Below are 24,105 nucleotides of genomic sequence, written 5' to 3' on the forward strand. Positions count from 1 at the left end.
AAGTTTCATTTAAATGTAACTAAGAAATCCTAATCTTCATCTGACCATTGAGGACATTTCAGGGCCATGCCAAGGACATGCTGTACAAAAATGCAGCTCTGCAAAGTCAGAAGGGGTTCAGGTTTTCAATGCCAGCTGTGAACACTTGGAGGCACCAGACACCTTCAGGGTCTCTCAATATATGAGCCCAACAAAAGTATCAGCATGTAAAAAACACTTGCAGGTTAGTGTTGAACCAAAATAAGAGTCCTGAAAAATACCTGCTAGTGGTCAAGATATGAAACAAGACAAAATATGAAGCTGATCTGGAATGGCTTCTTTTGAGGCCACCCCCCCCCTTTTGGTAAGTATTCAGTAATAAAACAACAAAAAGCAATTAAATAAGCAGCGTTAAGGTAATTTAGTAAATTCATCAGTCATAAAAGGAGTCTGGGGAAAAGGCAAGAACAGGGTTGACTCTGTGAGGTAGCCTTCCAGGCTTGGACAGACCAACCCAATTCTACTTCAACACAACACACACACAACATGAAACTTACTCCAGCTCCTAGGCAGCCTTCTCAGGAAAACAATGGAAAGGGCACATAGTGAGAAAGCCACCAGGGCAGTGAGAGCAACAGCAAGCAGTACATCACCTACCACACCATACAGAACTTTGAAATGACAGATGTTCCCAGCTGCAAGATGCAAGACATCACCATACCACGCAATCTAGCCAGCAGGCAGCTGCAGCCACCTCAGTTCTGCGCTGGACTCCAACACAAGACACAAAATGCATGACCATGGCTGAGGCTACCCGAGCCTTTCTACTACTTCAAATCAACAACCTCACCTAAGACCGCAATCCTTTCAAGATTGGTCTACTATCCAGGCTCTTGCCTTTGTCTGTATTTCAATCGGACTTAGCTTGCTGGGATATTTATCATCAACGGAAAACACTATCCAAATTATTCCTTTCTTGGGTTTCCTAATTAACGATTATCTACATTGCAGGACTGAACTGCTTTGCCATCTGTGAGGCAGTGAGTATATTTTAGCACCTCAGTAAAAGCGAAAAATAACACTTCTCCACATCATCATGCTATCAGCGTCTTGCCTCATTTCTAAAAAGAGCACAAAAGGATCACCCAAATGAATGTAGTTTGGTTAGGTCACTGCCATTTTGATGAAAAGGTAAGAGAATACTCATTCCAAAGAATCCCAAGAGAAATTCAGTCTCAACATTGGATGAAGTACTATTTAAACTTCAGAAGAAATCCTGACCTCAGACATTCAAATGTGCTCTGGTATTGATAGCCACAACATACCAACAAACTTCCGTATCTCAGTAATTTTCCATACAAGCCCATCTGACAAAGTAATCAGCTATTAACTAAGTAACTGTTCGAAGGGCAGAAATCTGCTAGTGTCACACAAATATCCATCTCAATGACAGAGCTCTCCAAACTGCCTTTCTATAGTAGCCTGAAAAGTAAAATTACTATTATGCTGGCATACACTGCAATGTTATTCTTGGCTTTTACTTTTATTAATGAGAAATCATTCAAGGTTAAGAATTCTAAATTCTCAAATCCTAACTTAAAGTTTTAAGGCCTGCAAAGTCTAATTTTCAACTGTGCAAATCATGATGCCTTACAAGTAACCACAGAATTAGACAAAGTAGACAATCACAGTCTAAAGATAAAGTAACGAATACAGCAAGAAAAATATTAGTTTATAAAATAATTCCATTATGGAAATACTACCATATCTCTTTTAATTGCTACTTTTAATTGCAATTTTATTCCTGTTGAGAAGTCTAGTCAGCCAGCTCCCACACAGTGAAGCATGGAAGGTCTGCAATTAACACTCCGAGAAAAAGATGCTTACAGATTAGACTTGATAGACTACCGACTATGTCGTTATTCTAAGATCAAATTTATCACCAGCAGGCTGATTTCAGATTAAAAACAAATGCAAGCCGCAGCAATGTCCAATCAGCTTCATGACACATTTCCAACGCTACCTCTCCTGGTCTGGCACAGTGAAGCAACACAATCCCCCGCCGTGCAAGCACAGGCACAGAACAGAATCCTGTACTCCAAGCGCAGCAGCAGACATGGGCTTTGGTACTGCTTATTTCAGTTCAGCAAATGAAAATAAATTGTACCACTGTGAAGTGACTTATTTTGTTGCATGATATTCTATGCCATGGTTTTTGATGTTTTAACTTTCCTAACAACAGAAATATCATCATCTGTATTAATACAGACGGTAAATCATAACATGGCTTTATCATAATTAATTTTGTGTTTGGAACTCCCAGTACATAGGATAAATTAGTTATTTTTATTACTAGAATAAATATATTATTTTATTATTAGAATAAATACCAGATCCTGCACAAAATGATCTCTTTAGGAAGGATGTGGACATGAAAGGTTCTTGCTTGCCTTCAGAATTCAGAACTACCCCAAGAATCAGCTGGGAACTTCAGGGCAGAGACTAGAATGGCTGACATCCAAATTAGGGAATAAACCTGAGTAAAAGAAAGAGCTCCAAAGTAACAAGAGCTTTAGTTCACTAGAGTCTAGATGCCTTCTAAAAGCAGGGTAACCAATACCACTGGCAAGAGTTTATTGAAAAGTGATTGATCTCATTTTCTGAAAGTTACATACACTGGCTGTTGCTTGTTCCTGCTGCAGTAGACTGTTATCAATAAAATTATGTAAAAGTATACAAAGTTTTCTTCTTTTAGCATAAGTGCACATTTCCTCCATATAGTTAACCTAATGCTGCCCTACTAGCAAAATCATCTAGACTAAGCTAGAACAGGAAATGAGACGAAAATATTGTTACATTAGGATTATAAATATCATATTGTTATATTGGTAAATGTAACAATATTTTCCTTTTATTTAAATATTAAAACCCAGAGTGCTTGCTGAAATTATGTTTGCTCAATACATAACAGCTAAATTAATACAAATGGTGTGGAGTTACAGAAACCAAGAAGAAGGATCACAAATTTAAAGAAAGTTACAACTACAGAAGGATCTGAACTTCTGTAGTCAGAACTGGAAAACTACAGTGTTCTGCATGTATTCCAACTGACCGTGATTTTTAAATCTATGAAAGGCTAAGTGACAAAAAGGCCCGTTATCTACTGCTTAAAGCAGTTTGACAAATGAAAGCAAGGATTCTTAGTTATGTGTGTACAACATCAGGTGATCACAAGCAGGCGCGTACAACAGTTTAGGCAAAGCAGTACCTCTGTTCAATAATTAACTGGTAGTGTAGCAGTGCCTACCAAAGCGCGCAGTACCTCCATGTAGCCCATGGACTGAAGGACTTGATCACAGTGCTTTTGCGTTGCCTTTACAAAATGACAAGTTGTTCATTTTGAGCAATGATTTTGAGTTCTGTGTGTTAATACTATGAGTTGCTATTTATGCTTCTGCACTTCAGTGCACCTCATCCCTCCTCTCTGAAAAACACCGAGTTACTATCTTTTCAATAAAGAAATCATTAAAATGCATCATTTTCAACAACATATAATTTTTTTTTTTCCTTCAATTGACTCAACTGAAGTTGATGGACTTCCTCTATCAGAAGTTTAAGCTTCCAAAGCCACAAGGTGCATCTCTGGGTCTAAAACAGTACAGCTCTGTACTCTTCTAAAACAGAAGGGTTGACAATCATAATAGGCTGCTTCAGGCTAAATACTTCTGCTACTGCCATAATTTCTGCACCTATCTAGAGCCATCTACTTCAATGACTACAAAGATGGCAGCTCCAACTTAAGTGCACTTAGCAAATTCCATAGTGTTGTCAAAATCTAGAATACCGGATCTGTCCACACTGTGCCAGTAACATCTAAAGAGCAGAAATATCATCAAAGTACATAGATTTAAAATATTTTTTTAGATTAAAAAAGCAGACAGTTACAGGATAGCCTGGATTCTACACCAGAGTTGTCAAATTGTAATGTATAGAGTCACAACGCATACGCTAAACAATGCAATGTATTAAATTACACTCTAGGCAGGCAGATTTTCCTGCATAATGCAAATTAACTGCTCTCAATAATTTCAAGCATCGACAGGAATGAGAAAGGAAAGCTTTGGGCACCTATCCTTCATATATTGCTTGCCATTGTTTAAACAGGTTCATTAGAAAAGGAAGAAGTAGTCATAGACAGTGAATTCTATTAATTCTCCTGAAGCATGCAAGAATTTAGTGTAGCTATGTGTGCTTAAAGTAACATGACTTGAGAACCCATGCTGTTTCAAAATTAAAAAGACTCCTTCTAAAGCAGAGAACACAACAAAAACTACTCAACAATTTAAAGTATCTCCAGAGCTTCCAAATATGAACTTAAAAGCCACATTTTTCTTCTGAGAATATGAGAAGGATATAAGATGAGTTTCACCAGTCAGAAGTCTGAGATAACCCAAGACACATGAACTTAAGTGACAGAGTCCTAGAGATACTATCAGAGGCAGCTAGCTCCAAAACGTTCTATGGAATCTCTGAATTAAAGAGATCAAACTGCTTAGATGAGTCTTTCAGCCCACAAAGCTTACACTGCTCAAGTGGATGCTGGGCTGCATACTTCAGAAAACTTCTAACATTTGGACAAGAAGTCAGTATAAAAGCTCAAGACAGAACTCTATTTATTGCATGGAGGAAAACTGTAATACATTAAAATTAGCAACAAAACACAGGTCTGTCCACAAGGCAAAAACCCAGAAGATGAAAAGTTATAAGCTCTCAAGCAACTGATTTGCCAGATAACTCTTAAAATCATGTAGGTCCAAAAGAAGCTCCACTAAACTGTATCCTCCAGCATAGGTTGCAAGTGCTTCTTCCATATTCCCTTTCCAGACTCAAGTAGTAATACCACTAACTTTGTCAGGGAATGGCTTTCCCTAGACAAAGTACGTGGACATGTCAAATTTTTGACTCATAACTAAAGATGGCTATAAATGACACATATTATTTCTTTAATTAGACTCAGCTGTGCGCAAGATCAAGCTCAACAACTAAACAGGTGCAAGTGTACTCATGGATGCTGGGTTTAGAACCAGCTTACTCAGAGTCCAAACCAGTTCCATGACAGAAGTGGGCAACAAAATAAATACTCATCAGTACTACCAACTACACATTAAGTGATCCAGAAAATATATCAGAAAAGCCAGAAGTTAAATTCCTAGTAACTGAAACACGTTCTAATAAACAAGAAATAGATGGTAGTTGGGAGCTGTTGGTTTCTTTTATGATCCTGTTCTATGAGTGGGCAAATATACATTCCCCAAAAGCACTTCTCAGAAGACATGAGATAAAAGGACTTTCACACAAGTAAGTTTCACAGGAACTTGCAGTTCTACTGCTATGCAACATATCAAAGGCAAACCAAGACTATCACATGGTTTTACTCAAGAAATTAAGTAATATTTTTAAAAGCTTAAGTGGCAGCTCATTAGAGATACCCATAGCCCTTATTTTGACAAATTAGTTTAAGAGATTAATAATTTCTTTTGAGAGAGAAAGGATAATTACAATGATCTATTTTGATCTAGACAATATTGATCTAAGAATCCCACCCAGCCTTTGATACATCAGGTTAAATAGCTATGCTGCAACTCGATGAAGCGATCACCTTATACTTTCAGTGGGAGCATGTGTGAGCAGACACCCAAGAAGGGGCTGTACATACTAAACAAAATGCTTCACTGACCTATTGAGCACTGCAGCTATACTATCAGCTTAATGCAAAGCTGTTGTGTTTTTTTTCTTCCCCCCTAAGCACAACCAAGTTGTAATTTGAGTGCCATAATTATATACTTTTAGGTTCATGTTGTCCTTGCTTATTATTGATCACATTTACCAAAAACTTCCCCAGTAGAGTATAATAATTTGATTTTTTTTTCCTTCCTCTTTAATTAACAATTTTCTCATTTAAAGAAAAAAGCTTTTGCGAAAATTCTTTCTTGGAAGCCAATTAAAAATGGTATGATGCTCACCCACATACGAGACTTATTTATGAAAAAAGCATATGGACACCTGACATACACTGGATGAAAACAACCCACTTTTACAGTCTGCAAACCACTATGTAAACCCTTCTCCAAATCTCTTAATTCCCTCTATCCAAGTGATTCACTTAAACCACAGCAGCCAGTGAACTGTTACAAACTGAGAGGGAGCACAGCACTCCAGTATTGTGAGACAAGCAAGTCTATATAATTTTTAAAGGATTTTTCAGAAATATTTGCAAGTAACATTTGAAAGCAAGCGAATGACAAAATTTTGACTGCAAACAGGTAGAGGAATGCTGACTGCCTCTGGAAATGTTACTAAGTTTTAAAGCAGATGCCACAAAATAAATGAATGCATCTAGATTTAGTATATATTAGTATGTTAGTAAACAACTTCATAAATTATTTTTACAAGTTCTAACAGGGTAAAATATTTTTGAAAGAAATACTTTTAATATTCCACACTTTCAGATCCTCCTTAAAGCGTGTTAGAAAACGTGCTAATGCAGCTTAAAGCCAGCGCAAGACGAGGGAAATGCAGATGGAAGAACGCCAAGAGCAGTGGCAGGCTTGCAAGTGTGCAGGAAAAAAAAAAGTATCCCCTCCTTCTGTGTGACTGAATACAGACACATTCTAACTCTACAACTATAAACCTAACTGTTTGTATACTGAATCTCTTTACCTGACGCTGTTGTAGCTATTCTTCCATCAGTTACTGCTTTGGAAGAAAGATATGTAATCATCTGAATATCTTCCTTGTCTTTACTGGGATATTCATTACGGAAAGTGGATTCTGTTGATAATGGCGTTGTAACTTCCAAACTACGGCTTAAATCAAGAGGGAGACATGGTCCACGCTTCTCAAGTGAAATATGAGCAACATCAGGTACTACATAAAAGAAAAAATGTAGTATTAAAAAAGATACATAGGTCCAACAAACAACAGTTTGGATTGCAGCGTTACAAAACATGAACAGCATACAGCTTTAGCTACAACAAATCAAAATATCCCATTAGATGAAAACCGTCAAAGGTCTAATTTTTATGATTCAATATCCCTTGGGCAGTTCTTTATTAGATTAAGATACATTACCCTCCAATTTTGATGACTGTTGGTTTTGACCACTGATGGAGAACACTTTTCCATCAGTAACTGAAGAGAGAGAAGAAACTTTTTCTACAGAATCATCAGGCAAGGAGCAAGTGGCTAAACGCTGTGATCTTCTTCTCCGTTGGCTATGTTTGTAGGATCTAGGGGAATTCACTGGCTGTGATGGACCTAAAAAGAGATCTTTCAATGTTCATGAAGCAGAGAGATATACCATAATCTTACCGCAGTATTTGAGATCTAAAGATGGGAAGTGCTTGAAATAGCTCCTATTTGCAAAACTGGTAATCACAGCAGAACTGGTCAAAGTAGTTAAAAACTGTGACTACCAGGAGCAAAAACAAAGAGTTATGCTCAAGACACAATTCTGCTTTTTGCTGATTATACATTACTAGGGCATCTACTTCCCCACTGATAAAGGCTGTTGTTTTAGGCAAACAGTGTATTTACAATAAGCAACCCACCCATACAACCCATGAGAGTAGGCTACTTATAATGGAAGGGAGGGCAGTAGGATTTAACAGTAAACAGAACAAACGATCACAGTTAAAGACCTAAAAAGTCATGGATAGTGGTAACATAGAACTTAAATAATCAAAAGCAGTGGTTCATTTTATATCCTACCTCCTGTCTTCTGCTAACCTGGTATCAATACCCCAACTATATTTCAAACACACACTGCCAACGCACTGGCACAGTAAGAAGGCTCAAGAATCTCATATTTAAAAAAAAAAGGGAGGGATTGATATAGGTTAATATAGGCCTGATTCATTAAAAACAAAAAACCCACGCTCCCCTATACCACTCCAATTTTACCTAGTTTCACAAATTTTTGCCTTAGAAAAACATTTAAGCCATTATTACACTGCAAATAACTGTTCTCTCCTTTTCTTATGCAGTTTTCAGAGTCAAAGATGTACAGATTTAACAGTAAACACACAGCAAAATTACATTTCCATTAGAGGTGGTAAAGACTCAGAAGCAAAAGATTAAAAGACAGCACTAACAAGATCTAAGCTATTAAGCAACTTATTGTTTAAATTAGCTAATTTTTATAATATTGCTACAGAGAAGTCTAACTTAATCCAAAATACAAACATGCTAAAGGAAAACTACTTACCATTGTTTTAGGGGTGGGGAGGGAAGGTGTATTACAGTATAGATGACCGCTAATATTTTGTGGGGACAAAATATAATTTATATCAATATGTCCTGAATAATGATGGCTGAATTTGCACCCCTTCCTCTCCCATGCATTTAAAATTATCTGTGAGAAAAGATTAAAAGAAACTTCTCTCCTAAGTGAAAATATCAAATCAAGGTTAAGGGGAACACACGATGCAGGCAGTCTTCCATCCTCAATCGCTACTCTAAAAGTGAAAAAAAATGTAGGTTTTGACTTAACTGTAACCCACCTTTATTTTAACTGTTGGCCTCAACATTTAATGTTCTTCAGGCAACAAAGAGCCTGACCCTAAGCAACACTAAAAACCTAATGTAATCTCAAAAATTACAGAAATATTTTAACATCCACAAAAAATAGCATATTCAAGGATGTAGCATAAACCTTTCTCTGTTCTTCTGATAACCAATACTTTGGTACTTTGCAAATCAGTTACACATGTCAAGAAGCTGAACACCTATGATATTATTCTGAGACCAAGAAACCTGATTTTTTATTTTTCCCCACGACAGAACTTGAACCCATCTTTTCTTTCACATTGTATTTGGAGGAAATACCACACAAGGTGAAGAATGCCACAGCCAACAGGTACAGCACATGAGCCTGCTGAAGGTGGAATTTCTCAGAGAAGCAAAGGTCCACAACAAACGTGTATGTCTTTTCTTTTTAATGAATCAGGCCCCTTCAGAAGAGAGGTTTGACTTTTCCTGTATCACTGTTAACACTAATGTGGAGGTTTAAGCTGGAGGGAAAGCCAACCATTAAAAGCCACGACTCTATAAATATAAATGTATTATTTAAATGGATTATTTCCAGTAGAGTAATTCATATGCCTTATTATGTGACTTGACTTTTAAAATACTGAGCTACCCCTAATTCTCCCACTTGGACCTTTTATTTAAAGCAGATTCATTTTTAAAAGCAATAGCCATTTACAACCAAAAAAAAAATTCTGTATATCTCTTAAGTAATTACGGTATTTTTTTTTAAAATGTCTGTGCTCACTAGTTTTATTTATCACAGAAGAAGGAAGCTGAGAGACCAGCGACAAATCCTCGACTTGTATTAATTCTGGGGAAAGTGGTGATTTAGGGGGCTTTATACACCCAGAAGAATCTCCAGATTCTTGTTTGCATTTCTTGCTGCGAGCCTTTCCTGAAGACAAAGTTGAGGATAACAGTGCAGGTTTCTGAATGTTGGCAGAACTGCTAATATCAGCTTCATTTTTTTTCTGACTTTGTGGTTTAGGTGAAATCTCCTGAATAAATAATAAAAAATTGATACTTTTATTTCAGTTTCTTCGCTGTAGTTCTTGTATTCTATTTTGATCTTTTTAAAAGCAACTTTAGTATTCAAAACACATTTTAAAGCAACATTATTTTCAGTACAAATGAAAACGATTTAAAATACATCACAGTAAACTGCTTTGGTTTTGTTTTTCTTTTTAAAGGAGCACTATCAATTATTTTCAGTATTCAGAACACCCACATTTCTTACTATTTGAATACAGGCAAAAAGCCTGAAAACAAAACATTTTTCCTCTCTTCTCATTTTAAAAATCCACCAAAGTCTTTTTAGTTTCTGTCTTTTTCATCTTCAGTAGACCAGGACCAACAGCGCTGTCTCAAAGTACATCTTGGGAGAACACTTGTTACAAGCTAAAATACATACACCGATCTTAAATCATAGAATTTCTCAAGTTGGAAGGAACGCATCAGGACTATATCGAGTCCAACTCCCTGCTCCTCGCAGGACTACCTACAACTAAACCATATGACTAAGAGCGTTGTCCAGATGCTCCTTGAACTCTGACAGGCTTTCACACTACTATGAGCAAGCAATTCTTGCTCAGAGAATTGCAGTTCTAAAAAAAGTTGCCAAGATTTTTCCCTTCAGTTATTTCCCTGACCATAGCAAAGACAAAAAAAAATTTAAAAGTTCCTCAGGGAAACTGTTTAACGTGAATTTCATTTTTAGAGAAGAACATGAAAAAGTTGATAATGCTCCTTTAAAGAATGCCTAAAAACAATAAAAGGTTTCCAAATACTGAACACACTCTCACACAACCCCTTTCAGTGCTGGGAGTCTGGATTTCACCACATTATATGTTTGTGCAAACACATGAAGAAATCACAACTTCTAGCACCACAGGGTTAAATAGATTGCTAACTGTTGGGGGAAAAATGAGCAGATAGAGTTAAAACAGTTTTTGAAGAAAAAAAAAAGAACAAATCAACATATAGTGCAGCTTTCCAATTGCATCAATTTTCATCCTTCTTAACACACATACTGAAGTATTATTTTTAGACAATTAGCATGCACTGACAGACATTAGCATTTTAAATTTTTAACTGGAAGTTCTTCCTACTTTACTGAATAAACTGTGCATGTGTTACAACTTGCCCAATGATGGCAAACTACACTTCCTGAACGTAACTTCTTAAATCTGACCCTTTTCTTGTCCCAGTTACATCACACAACATAGTACCATCTAATAAAACCATAACTAAGTAGAAAGGTATTTCTAGAACGTGTGCACCACTTTAACCAAACTAAAAACATCACATCTCTGATGACTGGAGAGTATTATTGAGTTTTGTTATAAATCGTAAATTTTCCACTAGAACTTTCCACGTTCCAATGGAAAAAAACCAAAAACACAAAAAAAGGCAAAACAAAAAACCACAAGTGCACATTCTCTGTTTGTAAAAGAGCACCCCTGAATGCTACATGAACAGTTTGCTGGAAGTATCATGTAAAGATCCGGTGCAAAAACATCCATTCAGCAGACATCAGTTCTACCTTGAATAATTCAATTACACATGTACTAAGTGCAGTTTATTCATTTAAATAAAATATTCCATGAACTGTAGAGTATGCCTATGCTGGTTATGAGAAGTATTACCAGAAATTAATTAGAGTCGTAACTTGTAAATAAACAATTTTATTGTTCATCTTCACAGATGTGAAAGACATTACTACAGCATCCATTACTTTCAAATTACAAAGTTATTTAAACAAGATTAAAAAAATTAAATTAATATTTTGATAAGGTGCTTAACCTCTTAACAGGACAAATTAACATTAAAAGCCTTAATGAATTAATGTTATTCATCTAATCAGGTCTCGGTCAAAAGAAAATATAACATGACATACCCTAATACAGTTAAATAAAACTACTGTATCTGCAACTAAGCATCTGAGCTTTTGGGTTTAAGACAACTGTAAACTAAAAATATATAAATATAAATAAAATAATTTTCCATCAACAAAGTCAGTTTTCGGCTATTGGCCTGAATACTTCTACCATGTTTTGTGTTACATTATTAAAAAACCCTACAAGATATGTTACCCATTCAATTTTATAGCAGTAGCAGACAAAACCTCTAAGGAATGTCAGCTTTGCTATTGGAAAACCTTTTGGGGAGGTTTATAACTCGGCCATTGGAATTTGGGCAGGAACTTGGTGAAAAAAGCTCTAAGCTCAAAAATTTTCCTCCCCACAGTTAATCATTTAAATGTTTGTCAGGTTTCTGGTTTTAGTTAGAAGCAAAGGAATAGGACAATTTGGGATTTTAGATGCCTCTTTAGAAGGAGCTTAACTAGTATTTCCAAAAATGAGGTTTTTCAGACCATTAGCATGTAAACAATGACAGAGACATCTTTTTTATATCTAATCAATAAAACAGAAACAGCCGAGTTACTAAGTGTAATAAGTAACAAAAAGGTTTTAGTAAATATGCACTGTAGTTTATACTGTTGCATACACAGTCTATGTAAACCACAAAGTCCCATTCACTGCAATGGGATTCTGCATGATAAGATTTACATTGTAATGATTCCTCTAAAAACAACATGCTGTAAGCCATTTCACAGTTTTTTGCACATTGAAAGTATCACACACAGTAGCAATAAAATCATGGCATCTTTAATATGCAAAAATTTGAGAAATGGGATGTCATGTCAATACATTGTAAACCTTTATGCAAAATATCGGTCAATGCATTGACACCGTAGTGGCTCTGTTAGCCGTTACAGTGACAGCATTAAAAACAGAAAATCATGTTCCATTGACAAGACTTGCCAGTGCCAATGGAAAAACCACAGCAATGCAATTATATATCAGCTCTAAAGAACCAGTACAACCAAAATATCAAATAAAGTTTGGGGTAAGGACTGTTCATAGAGTGTGCCGGGGTGTAAGAACAGAAGTGCTCTTTTAAGAATCGTGGGCAGCAATTATTTAAATGCTGCTGTTCTTGAAAAAGAATGAAAATGAATACAAAAAAGCTGTATTAAAACTATATTAAGGCTCTGATTTAAAATCACTGGAAAACAAAGATGTCCTGAATCAAGACTACTGTTCATCCTTAGCTTGCTTTACCATGTTTAGGCATTCAGCCCTTTTAGTATGCAAGACAATGCACAACTCTGAGTCAAGCAATGCCTGAACACAATGGAATAAGCCAAAGATAAAATGGCAGCCTTCAGGTCCTGCAAATATGCAGGTTTGAAAATCAGACCCTTAACATTATTTAAAAGTTTCTTTTTTGTATTTATTAAAATACACACCCTTGCAAAATGTATGGCTCATTGAGCAGTTCCTAAACACACACAAGCCTACAACACCAAATTCTTACAATAGAAAAGAAACTTCTTCTAAAAGAAGTTCTATTTGATCTCAAAAAACCCTGTTTCAAACACAAATTGAATCTGTGTAAGGGCCTTTTCGTAAGCCAGTCACGGTCATGGTGCCAGTTATAAAACTGGACATTGGGACACTGGTCTCCTCACATTTGTTGCATGGAGACTTCATTTTTCTTTGTTTTCTGTTAGTTTTCCAACACAAAAGCTCATTACTGAAATTCAAGTCAACACTGTGTTCAGAGAATTAAATTCCATACTTCTGGCTCTGCCAGAAATGTAAACATAAGATCAATTTTCAGTTCCCTATTATATCTGAAGGGGCAAATTTTAAGGTTGTAGGTACTACATCTCCATGGCACACTCCAGTGGGAACCTTGCAAAAGAATCAAACTCTACCATTTCATACCTGCTCCAGGACTGGAGCTGTTTCTTTGTTGCCTTCCTTTTTTTCAGCACCATCCGCAACAACAGCTTTGGATGCCAATAAGCCTTAGGAGAAAAATTGCAGAGATCCTCAGTTAGAAGTAGCTTTGCAACACGAGTTTGTGGAAAACAAAGCAAAACAGCGAGACAAGAAATATGAACTGCTTTTATCTACAACGTAATTCTCTCTGAAACAGCTCCACACAAAGCTGAACATTTTAAATTAGAAGAAACAAAAAGTTGAAGGATGGTCCCATGACAGTGCCCTTTCACAAGAGTTACTTCTCTGGCATTTCCACAAGATAAAAATCAAATTATCAATTCTAAAATAAAGCCCCACCATCCTTTTAAAGCCCAAGGGCTTGGGCTTTAAAACCGAGCCTATGATACTTGAATTAAATTTTGAGGGACCAAAATTATTTACAAACCTTTTCTCTCTCTCCCCCTTCCTGTCTTTCAAGAGCTATCACATTTCAGCATTCCACAATAACTACTATGTGCTTTTATTCATTTACTCTTTATGTTAGAATAAGTTATGCTTCAGTTTACTGGAAAGTAATATGTATCAAAAACTTTTTCAGAACACCATGTCCACAACAAGAGGTGCATACTAATTGATTTTACAGCTAAACAGGTTAACCAAAAAGTAGAAACTTACTTAGCCTTATTATATTAATACAAATAAAATTATCAGATAAGATTTTAATTCTGCATTAGGCTTCATAAAGTGTTTGTTTCATGGACCTAAATAAACCTTTGTGACTCAAATTATCCTGTTTAAATCAAGTTGCAAAATTAGCAATGTTCTTTATATTAACAACCATGCACCTACACTCAAAAGCTTAAAATAATTTTCAAGATTAAGAGGAGTTTTAAATACTAAACAACAAGCTACAGTCTGTAAGGTCTTGTGGTTCTAACAAAGCACAGTCTACCCAGAGAAGTTGTGGATGCCCCATCATTGGTGATGTTCAAGGTCAGTCTGGATAGGGCCTTGAACAGCCTGATCTAATGGAAGATGTCCCCGCCCATGATGGGGAGGGTAGACTAGATGATCTTTAAAGGTCCCTCCCAACCCAAACCCTTCTATGATTCTATGATTTTTATTTCTAGCTAGATGCTCAGTGCTCAGAAAGTAAAGCCATGAAATGAACCTAGACTGTCAGACCTGTGACTATATAACCCTTATTTCCTTCTTCTCTACCCCATCAAGTAACTTTCTAAACAATAACTACACTTGCAAAAAAAGACAAAACAACTCTACAAGCTACTACAGCAGCAGGACTACAGGTTCACCATTCCCTGTCAGTAACAGCACCTAACAAATAAAAAGCATGGGGTGGCACAGTGAACCTGAAGTGTTTCGTTCTGTACGCTTGCTGGAGAGGTTATCTGTTCTTTTAGGTATCAACACTGCAGCAGGAGATATGGAAGCAAGCAAAAATTAAATGAAAGACTACATTAATACATGCTTAACAGGAGACATCCTTCACCTTCGGGAAATGTAATTTCCCCCAGTGGTGGTAGCAGAAGAAAAAGGAGCAAAGGAAGCAACTTTTATTTTGTTGAATGGTGACCAAAGAACACCAGATGCAGCTGTGGCCCTTGTGGCAGACAAGGAGAACCTTCTGCGACAAATACTGAATAAAACAGGACCCTTCAGACAGCCTCCTACAACCACATTATTAGCTCTATTTCCCCAATACAGCTGTAAGACCCTTGGTAAATGATGTTTTCCTAACAGCTACAATGCTTTAAAGATTCTTTTATAGCAATTCTGATGGTTACACCAGCATGATTCCCAACCTTCCTTAAAATCTAAAAGCTCATGCTGGAGACACAAACAACAATTTACAAGTTTTTCAAGCATAAGACATAAGCATGTAGCGAAAGAAAGTTTTATCATCAGCAGTTACATTTTCAAAATACAATTAAAAAAACCTACTATGAGGTTAGTATGAGTTACAGAAGTGTGTTGAGAACAGTTACACAAAGTAACTACCACACATGACAAATTTAATCTTGTAATTAAAGGATTAATTCACTTTCACAGAAAGGTAACATTCTCTCCCAGTGCAGTATGCTTTCATGGAGACAGATGCACACTGGTTTTAGAATGATACCAAAGTTAGTGGCTGCAACATTATGTTTTCTGATTATTCAGTTCAGTCTATATGAGCCTGTCCAACTGTTATTATTCTCATGAAGTTCCTTAGGAAAGGAGAATCTACTCAGGACAGAAGCTTCTAGAGCTACAGGTTTTTCAGCTGATTTTGGTACCTTCTGCTACTAACTGCTATTGGAAAGAAATTAACAGGGCTCTGTAAAGATATATCACTAGTGAATACATATTTGACTTCTATTGCTTGTGGCAGCAATTAAATTGGGACTTAACTGAGGGTGTATGCAGTATGGGCAAAGGAGAGTTGAAATGAGGCTGATAAATCAGACATCTGTTAGCTAAACTTGGTACCAAATAAGAAGCCTTACAGGAAGGCAAATCCTGGAGGTAGAAGATGGGTTTTTCTGAGGACTGCTCCCTTCATATGTTCCATACTGGCCCACTTCATTTGTTTTCTACTTCAGACTGAAGTACTGATTGAGAGACTGAGACAGAACCACACACATAAGAAAACTGACTAACACCCTCCACTGCTGACCTATAAAAGGTTGGATCACCCAAATCAAGTCTGAAAAAAATCATTATGCAGTTTACTAAATCAGGTTATTTTCAGCTTACAGAAGCTTTTTATATTAATGACCATACCATACCTACTACAACAAAACCAAACAAAAAGCCCCTCCCCTCTGTAGCATAGAGAAGTCTGTCAGATTCCACACAAAATATTTACTACAGTGAGTGGAATGCATCTCTACCTTACCGTCTGTCCAAGGGCCCTTCTGTTAAGGGGGGAACTTCACAACTTTTTTCCACCCAGCTTTTGAAATGCATCTGATACTTACTCAGCACAGGTACACACATACTACCTCATCCTAAACACTGAGAGCATCAATGCTGTCAACATAATTTGATTACTGGTAGGCATGGGGGAAGCGAGATACAAATTGAAAAAATTTCTTCACAGTTAAGTAAATTGGAAACTTTGGAATAAAATGCATTTTTTAACTTTTAAAGATAAGACCAGTTACCTACAACTCCATTTCTTGTTGTATAAGATGTATTCTATAGCTGTATATTTGTTTTCCATTAATACCTTTGAGTAATAAACATAGGCAAGAAATGCCTTAAGACACTGAAAAAAACATTTCAGATCTTCACTGCTTCAATTGGTAGCTAGGCTTGTATACTTTTAAATGACATACTGTCAACTCTTCTCTGCAACAGTTTTACTTTATGACAAACTATGACAAAACATTTAGTTGTTCCACAGCTAACAAAAGCTTTATCTTACAGTGGTGGTATGGAACTCCTGACCACGTTAAGTTGTGCAACCCCAAATTCACACAATAATGGAGAAAATTGTGCAGCTAGGTTTGAACTGATGAATTTCTTGAGTATGTTTTAAAGATGGCTACCTTCCTAAAAAAATTAAAATATGAAGTCAAGTCTGAGACCGTTCTCTGAATTTATGAACAAGGTAGATTTTATTACCATTTACAGATTCCTTTAAAATTCCAAACAAGTAAAAGACTGTAGTGAATATGTGCCTGATGAATGTGCTTCTACTCTAGTACCTTATATGTAAGCATATATATTTCACTACATTAAAAAGGAGAAAAAATCAACAACAAAAAGAGTATTTTACCAGTGATCTTGTTAAGACGAGCTCTCTTTGCCTGAAATGAGTTGCCTAGACTACTTTTCCTCTTGTGTGATAACGTGCTCTCTGCCTGCACAAAGGTCATCTTTGGAACATCCACTACAGGAAATCCTACTTTTAAACAAAAGAGAAATCTAATAAAGTCACATTTCATAAGTATGTAACAACAACAAAAATACTTAAATATTTCAGAACTGCTATTAGAATACTGCAGTAAAGAAACCTTAAAATTCTATTAAAAATGAAAATGACACATTCTGAAGATCTAGTGCTGCACGTTGAAGCATTAGATGCAGATTAACTCAAAAATTGGTTGGGTTTGTTTGGTTTTTTTACTCACTATTATGAGAAATCAGTATTAAAGACTACTAAACGCAACAAACACTTATCAACCCAGAAACAGTTTCAAACATCCCTGAATATGGATATGTCATCCATATCGGAATTTTTTTTCCTGAAAACAAGATCAGGTATTATCTCACAGGTAACAGAAGATGCAGGAATATGAACCAAAGCATACTATGAAGTCATTCAAAACCCTCTATGTTCTGCTCTTGTTAGAGCTAGTTAGAAGTTTTCCACAAGGGGTAAATGCTGACCAAACTACGTTTATCTGATAAAAATTGTTTCTGAACTGATTCATGTTACATATCATAAAGTTATCATAATTGCAAGTAAGACATCTTCCTCCAGAAATACTTCCTCCAATTAAGTTATTACTTAATTGCAAAATTAACAACAGGAATTCTACTACATTACAGAAAAGTCTATTTTATCTTTTACAGAATTTGTTTTTACCAAATGTGTCACTAGATGTAGGCTCTTCTTCCTTTTTTTGGACTTCCTGCATGATTGTAGAGGTTGAGGTTTCTTCCTTTTTTGAAGGAACTTTTAGCCATTTTCTGTCCTCTTTATCTTTATTGCTGTTTGCGCTGGTTCTAGGTTTACTTCCTGCTTTGTTCTTGGCTGCTGCCGCAGCAGCAGCTTTGACCAGAGCTATCCAATCCTCCAAAAAGGAAAAAATGGTAAGTAAGTATTAAAAAGTGCCTGAAACTCAAATAGAAAATACTTAAAAACCCAGTGAAACTTCATCTAGAAATGTTCAAGAGCAGTTGAATTTATTTTTATGGCTACTATTCAAAGAGTGGTAAAATAAGTTTCCCAAATTGCCTAAAAAATCTTGAAGTTTTATCAGTATGCCACATGGATAAAAAGCAAAAGGAAAAAACCTTCAAAAAAACCACTGTGTATAGAATTCTGGCTGCACATGTTCCCTGCTACCTATTTTGTGTCACAGCTTTAGAAACCCAGGAGCTCCCAAACCCAGAAGACTGACTTTTTTTCTTACCCTTCTGGCCATGAAATACACCAATACCATTATTGCTTGAATTTAACTATTATTCAAAACTACAATCAACTCAAAGCACGGTCCAGCCAGCTGCATGATTGGGCAGAGTTCTTCCTGAATTAAATTAATAAAGCAGGGACAACTCTTTTCTAATTTTATCTGTGTTTCTAGAGTAACTACAGAAAGCACTCTCTTTGTATTACACATTACAATTTTCATTCAATAATTTTAATAAGTGCTCTATAATATGACTGAATTTCACAATCCACATTTAAAGTAACAAAAGTGCCATTTTGGATAATGGCTTATTTGACCATACAGAAACATCCAAGGAGTGAACAACAGAACAGAGAGCCCAAATTCATCTACTTTTTGGCATGTAGACAAAGTCTAGCCACCCTGTAAGTCAGACAGAACTAAATACTTCCAAGGTTGACCCAAGCTCTTCCCACTAGTTGGGAGTGATCAGACTCCTGCCTTATGTCTCCTGAGTCTCAAGGATCAATCTGACTGCAAAAATTTCTTAACTTGATCCTTTTTACTAATGTATTTTTTCAAATTTTCTATAACATCAAGGTAGAGAATTTTCCCATGGAGAAGTTATATGTGATATAAAAACCAATAGCAATGTTAACCCTTCACCAGTAAGAATTAAGCACCTGAGTGTTTTGAACAATAATTAATTTACTATACAGCAATTTTTCTATAAGAGTATTTCCTGATTTGTACTACCACATATAAAAAAGGTATGATGAAGACTATTTTTGTCTAGTTTTGCATGAGTGCTTTAAAAACAGTAAAACTTTTTTTTTCCCCCAACTATAAACAGACTATATTTTATTCTGGATTGTTTTTTGTTGTTGTTATATTATAAACTTTTTCACCACTCATTACATATTATAAGTCTTTCAAATTTCTGTTCTTACTGAGGTTTCTTTGCCTTCTTTGATGTATGAGAAAAGCATAACACAAAATACAAAGCATTACTTTTCCTTGTATTATGCTTTTCCTTTTCCATAGCTCAGTACTTCTAAATCACTGCTTTATATAGGTTATGCTCCTACATTGCATCAAACTATGCACTTAGAAAAACCAACAGTTTTGATTCCTCTAAGATAAAGTGTTCCATGTCCAAGCTGTCAATGCAAGATGCATACACTCAGTCTAGCTAGCAGCAGAAAAGTTTAGAAGCGCTTTGGCAATGCTTACACAACAGGCAACTACCAAGGCCATTTGGTGATGTGCCAGCCACAAAGAGCGTATCTAACTGCCAGCTGCATAGTCAATCAAAAACACACATACCTCTTTTTTGGCCAGCCAAAACGAGCACACACATTAGCTCCAGTCCATCCAGAGCCTTGCTCATCCAGCAGGACAAAAAAAGATTGAGCTATTTGTGCTGTTGAGGAGTTAGGAGACCTGAGAGTAGAAGTCTTACACTGTACCCTGGCCAAGGGATGAAGAGGATCAGTAACATGGCTGAAGTTTGGAACTTATGATAAAAGTGGGAAGCAAGGAAGCACAGTCTGCATCAAAACAGCTTCTAAGCAACATTTTAATTTTCAGTCAGGCTAAGCACCCTGAAATCAGAAGCTCTCAGAGGATATAGAGCTTCAAGGATCACACTGAGCTAAGTATCCTGTTCTAACGGTAGCGCTTCCTGTGCCACAAGAAGGGTTTTTTTTGTTTACATTTTATTTCATTGTTTGGATACTTTCCTTGAGGCATAGAGCTTACAAAGGGTAGCAGGACACATATAACAATGATGCAAACAAAGGTTAAACATTCAGAAGCCAGAGCAGAGGCACGTTAATTTTGGTGATAGTTACAATTTTCTTCTAGATTAATACGTAAATCTAAACTCAGTGAAGAGAATTTTGAGCTGAGGGGGTGGACAAGGTTATCTCAAGAGGTCCCTTCCAACCTCAATAATGTTGTGATTCTGAATTGGCCAGAAACTCTGAGAGTCCATTTTGTATAACATCAAGGTAGAGAATTTTCCCATGGAGAAGTTATATGTGATATAAAAACCAATAGCAATGTTAACCCTTCACCAGTAAGAATTAAGCACCTGGAGTAAACATAAGGGCACTGAAGTGACACAGGTAATTCCTACTTTTTAACCTTGAACACCAGCTGAGCAACTGCTCAGCTGCGTAACTCCTGCCACGTGAGAACTATTTAGCATCTAAGGTGCTAAGGTGTCCATTTCTTTTTAAGAGCACAGGAACTGCTCCTTAAAAAAAAAGATAGGTTTGTGCCTCTTTCAGAATTTTTAGGAAAATTTAACAAAAAATGGGGGAACAACGAGAGACTAAAGCACAATGAAATCTGTCTCAGGGTCATTGTAAGATGTCTACTCTGTCAACCATAACAGCAGGACACTGAACATCATAGATAGCAGAGAAACTACATGCAAGGACTTTTCCCCAGAGCATTCAGTATACACAAAGCCAAGGGCCCATATATGAACACATTAGAAATTAATGAAGTAAAAGCAAAATCCTCCTAAGAGAAGTTTTCACTACTTCTCCCTTGTGTCCTGACATTGGCCCTCTACTGGCTGTGGTTTTGTAACTCTGCACCTGTTACTCTGCACCATCCAGCCTGATTTCCCGCTTCCTACAGTATCTCACCCCAGTGAAAGTTTTTCATTTATGTATACAACTTTTTTTTTTTTTTTAAAGTGTACTTCCTTTTTTATCTTACTAAAATTCATCTTTCAAGTAAGCTAAGAAAATTGACAGGAAAGAAGTAATGGGACACTGTAGTTAGAAGACAAAACATTACTTTATCGCTACTGAGGAAAACTGTCATTATGCTAATTTGATTCACTAAATCAAAGCACAGGAAATTGCACAATCAATACGTTAGTAGAAATTATTCAACAACCTTGCACATCAATTAGCTAAAACACTTGTACTTTAAAATATTCCGTTGCATAACCTTAGACCTGCAACAGTGGGAAGGCAAAACCAGGGTAATTTCTGAAATCCAACCCTTGTGCCAATAGCAGAATTCACACACACACATCATTCTCCCTTCACCTGCCTACAATCACCACCTTTTGGCTTCTCTACAGTACTAAAGATTCAGCTGGTTTTCCTCTCCTGACACATCACAACTCCCAACTCCCACACATTCATACATACACATACGTAAAACATCATTAACCTATTGACTGGCTGATTCCACATCAGGCCTGGATTCCTTACGCTCACCTTTCAATTCTAAACAGTCTGCCCCACCTACATCTTGGCTTACATTGTCTCCTGTCACATCTTCTTTTTTCCTCTGTCCCAATCGCAAATCCATGATTTTTCCTCAGCTTCCTCTTCCTGTGTGCCAAGTTCCCTCCCTCTCCTTCAAACCCCTCCTCAAAACTCACTTCTTTTGGTTCGATTTCCGTCACTAATCTCAGCTCCGGCGCTATCTGCTCCCTCTCGCGCGCCTAATTACATTGAAGATAAAACAAAAAACATGAAACAGAAAAAGTAAGTTATCCAAATACTTCATATGTGCTCTCACAAGGGCAATCTCAATATCCCCATCTTTTTATATTTTCTTTCTGTACTATATTAGTCACATTTGTGTGATTTCCATTAATTTGCGCCTATCTGCAGAACAACCTAACCTATAGTCTGATTGCATTGAACCACACAAATATTTTCCACTCTTTAAAAATTTTGCCTTTCCACCCTCACAGCTGACTCTTATTAAAACGTACTTCTGCTGCAACTCAGAAATAGAGTTTGAGTGTTAGAGTTTACAATCTCTTCCTTTAAGATATGCTAAGCTCAAATCAAAGAATTAACTAGTCTATATCCCTCTTTCTCCATGTAATTCATATTCTGCATGCTTAGCACACACCTTCCAAAGAGATCTTGCATTTGTTAAATTTGCTAATGCACTATCTTAAGCCTACACTCATCTCTTCAAATGTATTTTTTTCTTTGGAAACAGACAAAAAACAAGTCATAGGTTTAAATTAAGCATGAAGTGTTGGATCTGCCAACTCCATTGTTTTTCAACTCCAGTTATATTCTTGGAATTTTTTTAAGCTTTACACAATTTTTAGTAGATGTTGTCTTATAAAATAAAGAATGTAAAATAGCAAAAACGCCCATTTCGGTTCTAGGCTTGGAAAAAGCTCAGTTCCACGTAACTGATTTTCAAACCAAATTTTAGATCACATTTTTATTTCAAAATATTTTTGTGGCTATTTAAAAAACAAACATTTTACCATAGCAGAATGATGTAGGAGATGTTCCAGGAAAAGAAGTACCTTTGCCTTTGAAAGCTACAGGACTTCATACCTATCTCTAATTTTGCAAAATGAATTGCTAAGACTAGTATTAATTAGCATTATAGAAAGCATAATTGGTGGTGTTCTTGCTGCAAGACAACTTAAAAATTCTAAATCTATCTCAGAAAGTATAAGTCTGGCCCCCTTGTTCTTTCTCAAGACTTTACTGAAGCCATCTACATTCAGCCCCTGAGATGCATGAGATTGACACCATAACTCTCAACTACTGAGAAAAATTAGAAGTAATAGATGAGCTGGACTGTCACCAAGCATGTTTGGACATCAAAATGGTTGCTAAGAAATTGTTTTTTGTTTTTGGGGTTTTTTTTAACTGAAAATGCCTGTGGCGTAAGAGTAGTAACTCAAGCTTAGACACAACATAGCTCCCTAGAAAAAGCACAGGACAGAGTAAGGAACTTCTTCACATTGGCACAGAAAGGCTATTTCAGTTCAGTCACAACCACATTACCCAAGTTTTCCTTTCTATGAAATAAAATGAAATATTCTAGCTTCCTAACTTACTGTCATACTGAAAGTGTTGCTTGAAACATTATATACTGGTTCAATAAAGTTATTGTAAGACTGGCAAGAAGCCAGTGTTAGCATGACTGTGGATTTCAGTTTAATTTCTCTGAGGAAACATAGTTTAAATAGTGCAGTGTTGCCTGCATAAAGTTCCAGTGTTCTCTGCACAGATGATCAACCCTAGCATACAGCTACCCATAACCTGGAGATTGAGGATTTCTATAGATATAGATATGTTTTCAAGCCAATTCACTTATCCATCTGCCCTTGTCACCATATGTATGGTTACAACAGTAATTATGAAATACCTGAATTTTGTTTGCCAAGTTAGAAGGAGTATTCTGAAGAAAACAAATAAGAACAGTTATTGTACATTTCTTGTCTCAAACAGTTTCAGTGGAGTACCTTCTCATTAACTATGAGAATACAGTTACCATGTAAGATAAATCCAATGGCATTTCCACTGGAAGCATGTAACAGTTTCCAATGCTATTTTTCTTTTGCAAGTAAAGATATGCCTGTTGACTAAATCATGGTCCTCTACTTCACAGCCTCCCTAAACTTCTAGTCAGCATCTTTTCTTTAAGAGAAACGGGACATTATCAGAGATAAAGAAATATTTATCTGTCTGATTCCCCAAAAGTTCTGATACAGGGGAGAAAAACCCCACAGAACAGTCATGTTAATAAGAATATGTGGGCAAAAAGCTACCATGGTAGCAAAGAAAAGAGATGGGGTGAGGCAGAAAAAAATTTAAAAAAAAAAA

General features: G+C 36.3%; 1 protein-coding gene across 1 annotated transcript in view; it reads right to left on the reverse strand.

Moving 5' to 3' along the window:
- PHF20L1 (PHD finger protein 20-like 1) overlaps positions 1–24,105 on the reverse strand; it is a 54,090-nt gene that overhangs the window by 19,772 nt on the left and 10,213 nt on the right. Inside the window, exons 5-10 of the mRNA XM_010283343.1 lie at positions 17,959–18,166; positions 17,146–17,271; positions 13,362–13,444; positions 9,314–9,566; positions 7,111–7,296; positions 6,700–6,906 (exon numbers count right to left, since the gene is read on the reverse strand). Of these exons, the coding sequence (XP_010281645.1) occupies positions 6,700–6,906; positions 7,111–7,296; positions 9,314–9,566; positions 13,362–13,444; positions 17,146–17,271; positions 17,959–18,166 (1,063 nt within the window). The remainder of the gene's footprint in view (positions 1–6,699; positions 6,907–7,110; positions 7,297–9,313; positions 9,567–13,361; positions 13,445–17,145; positions 17,272–17,958; positions 18,167–24,105) is intronic.

This window comes from Phaethon lepturus, unplaced genomic scaffold (assembly GCF_000687285.1).
Source record: "Phaethon lepturus isolate BGI_N335 unplaced genomic scaffold, ASM68728v1 scaffold20783, whole genome shotgun sequence".
NCBI lineage: Eukaryota > Metazoa > Chordata > Aves > Phaethontiformes > Phaethontidae > Phaethon > Phaethon lepturus.